Source organism: Phytophthora parasitica (assembly GCF_000247585.1).
Source record: "Phytophthora parasitica INRA-310 unplaced genomic scaffold supercont2.54, whole genome shotgun sequence".
In the NCBI taxonomy this organism is placed as follows: domain Eukaryota; phylum Oomycota; class Peronosporomycetes; order Peronosporales; family Peronosporaceae; genus Phytophthora; species Phytophthora nicotianae.
In genome coordinates this window covers 280795-285448 of record NW_008649040.1, presented here as the reverse complement: position 1 = coordinate 285448, position 4654 = coordinate 280795, and the positions used below count along the sequence as shown (strand labels likewise).

Genomic DNA, 4654 nt, shown 5'->3' with positions numbered 1-4654 from the left:
AGGATCTACGCTGTTTTTTTTTTTTTTTTACCTTCCGGAGATGGTAACCATCGGAAGTGCCTCGTGGACGAGATTTGAATTTAAGATTTTAGATCCACCATAAACAAGCCCACTCTTCATATACGCAACGGTTTAAGCACATATACTTTGTGCACCAGCTAAATGTCGATCGATGTGATCGAGTCATTGCGAACGGAAAGGGAGCGCTGATCTCCGCAAGAGCGTCGCTGCCACGCAAGAGCGTCAAGCATTTATGCCAAATACAGAGGGGTATTTGCATGCGCGCCGACCATTCTTGTAAACCCCAGAGAGTCAATCAAATTTTTTATTTAGCCCTAATTGTTTGGTAACATTCACTGGGTTATTGGGTTATGAATGTTGCTCCTGGCCGCCACAAGCAACATTCACCTGGGTAATTCTAAGTGTGTAGAGGAAATTTAGTATAGGAGGTAATTATAACCACCTTTGTATGGTGAAGAAATTACATCTCAAGACAGCCCGCCTAAATTCAAAGGAAATAGCACCACTTTGGCTTAGTAAATCCATGTGACTCGCTGATATCACAGGCATATCGAGTCATACAGTAAAACGCCGACACAAAAAGAGAACAAGCCTTTTTTTCTTAGTATTAGATATAAAGAAAGAGAGTTTTTTAGGCAGAATCGCGCCTCTGCTAAAACTCTGGATATAAAATCCAGAGAATATACTGAACTACCGGTGGAGGTGCCCTATAAATAACATGTAAAACCAAATGTCCCGCACAAAAGCCTCATGACAAACATTTTTGCTTGCCTAGAGCTCTTTAAACGATTTAACATTACGTTATTAAGCGTTTTAATCAATTATTATTAAAAAGCTGTAATCCTCGTGTATTTAACCAATCAAGGCTTCCGCATGCTCCCTTTTACGACTTTCCAAATGACTGGTGCTCATTATACTGATCAGACTTAGGATGTAGCGTTCACTCCTTCACGCCCAACGAGTGTAAAGGGTTCTTCTCGTCGACAAAGCTGGTATATTCAAACTTACGGAAGTGAAAAAAAAAAAAAAAACGCTGGAGATGCTAATATTGCTCATGTACGTGTGAGATGTGTACAGAGTTGAATTGATTGGATTGTCGAAAGCATCTACGCACTAGCATAATGCAATATCATTGCATTATTCATTTTTCTCCGAGGTCAGACTTCATTAATTTATTATGGAATACTGCTTTTCACTGCTTCGATGAGCCGATCGCTGCGCTCATAACTTTGCCATAGTTTTTCATCAGTAACAGCTTCACTGGTACAGGTCGTTACTGCCCTCTGCGGATCCATTTCACGGTAGTAGGGAAATTAACGGCATTCTTCTAGCGGACAGCTGCAAGGCTACGTTAAAGAGTATTTTCCATCGAAAGCGCTGAGATTCTCCCATACAAAAAGTGTATTTTGAGTGGTCGGTTTCCTGATGGTAATCGAGGGAAGGCTATTTTTTCCGGGACCAGGAGGGCAAGTTCAAACGGCAGAGCTCATCACCGTCCTCGTATTCTCTCCCAGGACAACAGGACAATTGCCACAACGTAGTTAGCAGTCAGTTTAGATTTTTTTTCAACTCGAGAAGTAAGCTAACAATAGAATCGAACATAAGCAAGAAAGTCCTGCATACATCATACCAGTTCCAACACTCCCGCGCGGCTCCTACCTGCTACTCTTTCCCGAAGACGTCGACGGTGTCATCGACACGCCCGCGTATGCCAAGGGTAAAAGCTCCCGAGGAGCTTCAGCAACTGCCGCACTGGAAGTTAATAACGACGAGACAGAGAAAATAATGAAGATTCCGAGAACCAAGGCGATCACTAGAAAGTTGACCAGCACTGACGCGGAGGGACAACGCCTGGGTACCTGGATCAGACAAGCGGTGTGTGTGTGTGTGAAGAACGCCGGATTCTTTCGCTACGATCAAGTGACCGGTTACTCGGACAGCCGCCTCACAATCAGCACCTTGTCCGGACCGATTGAAGAAAACCCCGACGTTATTTGTGACACCGTATATCCAGTGGTGGCCTTGGTAATGGGCTGTCACCAGTTCGAAGAATCGTCATGGGACTACGAGGAACTGACGCGCATTCACGACATCCTCATGGAAAGGCTTCTTTCCCCACCGACATCTGAGGTCCCCCAGACCGCGTCACCGCTGGCTGAACTCATGCAAGGTCTCCTTCCTGATGTATCTCCGTGTTTCGACAGAGTGGCCAAGTGGGTTGACTCGCATACAGGTGTGTGCACACAAGTCTCAGTGCAACACGTGGTCAACTATGTGTACTTCGTAGACGGAGGCAAGTCAGCGCCCAGCCACGTGAAGGCCTCGCTCGGGACGTCCTTTTGCGATTCTGTAGTCGCCAGTCGAAAAACCGAAAACGCTCCGTCGTCTCAAAACGTGGCACAGACCAACACGTCCAATGCGTCCGGATTCTTCGATATCCTACGAGTAGATGACGAGGGCGAAGCCGCACACGAGGAGGCGCTGGTCGCTAACACGGTGCTCTCAGGGACACTACCAACAGTCATCCTGTGCGAAATGCCCCTCTAAACCGCTTGCAGCACCCCCAGCAGACGTACTCGCTACCTCAAGCGCCTACTAGTGAGCGCAAGCAACGCTGGTCCACTTACGGAAGCATCTACAGCAGAGGAAGAAATTCGCGCCCTCATCCGTATGCACAAGCCTCACCTACTACAGTACCACCTAACGGCCCAACCGATTCCAGCTTCATCTTTAAAACGAACGGCGACTTTGGACATCGATAACTCGGCGGCAAAGAGGAGCAAATTCAGCTTCCACCCTTCAGCTGAACAACGACGAGTGCACGACGCAGTCACAGCTGATGCACACAGAGGTAAGTCTCCATCTGAATTCGTGGAATCTTTGGTTTCAAACTGTGACCTGTGGGCATACCCTGGGGTAGCCACACGAGCATACGACCTGGAATTCGGAAGCCGCGGTCTCTCATTCCTTCACTTCACTCCAGTGGACCAAATGCTGCGAGTCCGACGACAACATGACAGCTTCATCAACATGAGCGACTTTTCGGTCTCCGCAAAGTTTTTGGCGGCCCCAGACCCTTCTTCATGGGAAGACGTTCTTGCTGGCGCCAATGGATTTCAGCATTACCGCTTCACTCGCTGTGATACAGTGACGCAACATCTTGGAACTGCCCTCTACAGCCTTGTCGTGGAGCTTAAGGCTCGTAAGCTGTGGCCACAGGAAATGCTACTAACACTGGTGCTATGGATTGACGCCCAGCTCGAAAGATACCGCAGTGCAGTAGTCAGAGACATCACCGCCGCGCCCTCCACCCGATGCGTGATTGTAGGACAGTTTACGCCCAACAATGTCGAACTTCATGGGCTATTTCTTGCCGAACAGAGAAACCAGTTCGATGCTATTCGACAATCAGCTGCAAACCGGTCGCCTCAAACGTCTAATACGTCGCGCCAAACCCGCAGCCAGCGCAACACCACCGATAAACCCCGAAGAGAGCAAAGCGACAATTACTCTCCACTTCCTCAACAGGATGGCAAAGAAGTCTGTCTTAAGTTCCTCTCGAGAAATGTTGCCCGTCCAGCGATCCCAACGTGTGCATCTTTGCCAGCAGAGCGCACTTCTACCCAGCGGTCATCTCCGACCAACTGCGTAACTATCTTCGAGGAAAGTTTGGCGGGGTCCACAGCAACTACAAGTGAAGAGGTCCAGGAGCCGATGGTTCTTCGCTCCTCGGACATGTCAGCCTGGACCATCAGACGCTAGGTGCTTCAATAAACCCGTCTTCAAATACGCTTCACACGCGTCGTCAGGCGTAGCCATGCGGAAATACAACGTGATGAAGCATCCTAGCTCACCCGACACCAAACGGCAAGAGAGCAGCAAAAGGCACGCTATACCAGTGGTGTCGAAAAACCCAGCAATTGTCAACGAGAACAGCGTCTCAGCGGAAATCGCACCGGTGAGACCAGCATCGGCCGTGGCCGACAGGTTTCATGCAACAGTCAGTACGTCAACCCACGACCGCATTCTCGGCTAGTTCGCGATCACTTAGCTAAGCAATTGGTGGCTAACACCGCCAATCGTCTTGGCTTGTTCAACGAAGCATGGCGGATGCTGGGTCACGTGTTGGGTCCCCACCTCATGATAAAATGTGGTCTAACTTCTCTTTTGACTGGCAACAGATTCCCGTTCCGTTCAGTCTTCGCAAGATCTACTCGACCTTCTCAACTAACTTCAATCGCAAGCACTGGCCGCTGGATCAAGGACGAAGTACGCGTCCACATGGAAACGATGGTCAAAGTGGTGCGCCTCCCACGGTTTCGATGAATGGCTACACGCAAAAGTGCAACAACAGTCCCTTCAGCTCGCCCTATTTGCAGTCCACTACTGGTACTCGGCCACGACAACGACAGGAAAACCACTATCCACGAAAACCGTGTTGTCCGCTATTAGCCACATCTCTTGGTATCATATCCGAGAAAGAGGCTATACGGTCGGCCTCCACGCTGGACACAAGTTGGCCGTGCACGGGATGCAAAGGTTGTCACCACCGGCAAGGCAAAAGCAGCCAGTCACACTTGCAATTCTCCGAGCACTTCGTTCACGATGCAACTTCCGAACAACCCACGATCGC

General features: G+C 49.2%; 2 protein-coding genes across 2 annotated transcripts; both read left to right on the top strand.

Annotated features, from left to right (window-relative positions):
• Positions 1–1806: 1806 nt before the first annotated feature.
• PPTG_15841 (hypothetical protein) lies at positions 1807–2568 on the top strand (the record flags this gene model as incomplete). Its single annotated transcript, XM_008913595.1, has 1 exon — positions 1807–2568. The coding sequence occupies one exon, from the start codon at positions 1807–1809 to the stop codon at positions 2566–2568; it is 762 nt and encodes a 253-aa protein (XP_008911843.1).
• A 123-nt stretch (positions 2569–2691) lies between these two features.
• On the top strand, positions 2692–3783 carry PPTG_15840 (hypothetical protein; the record flags this gene model as incomplete). The annotated part of the gene is made up of 1 exon (XM_008913594.1): positions 2692–3783. One exon carries the CDS (start codon positions 2692–2694, stop codon positions 3781–3783), a length of 1092 nt encoding a protein of 363 aa, XP_008911842.1.
• Positions 3784–4654: the final 871 nt, after the last annotated feature.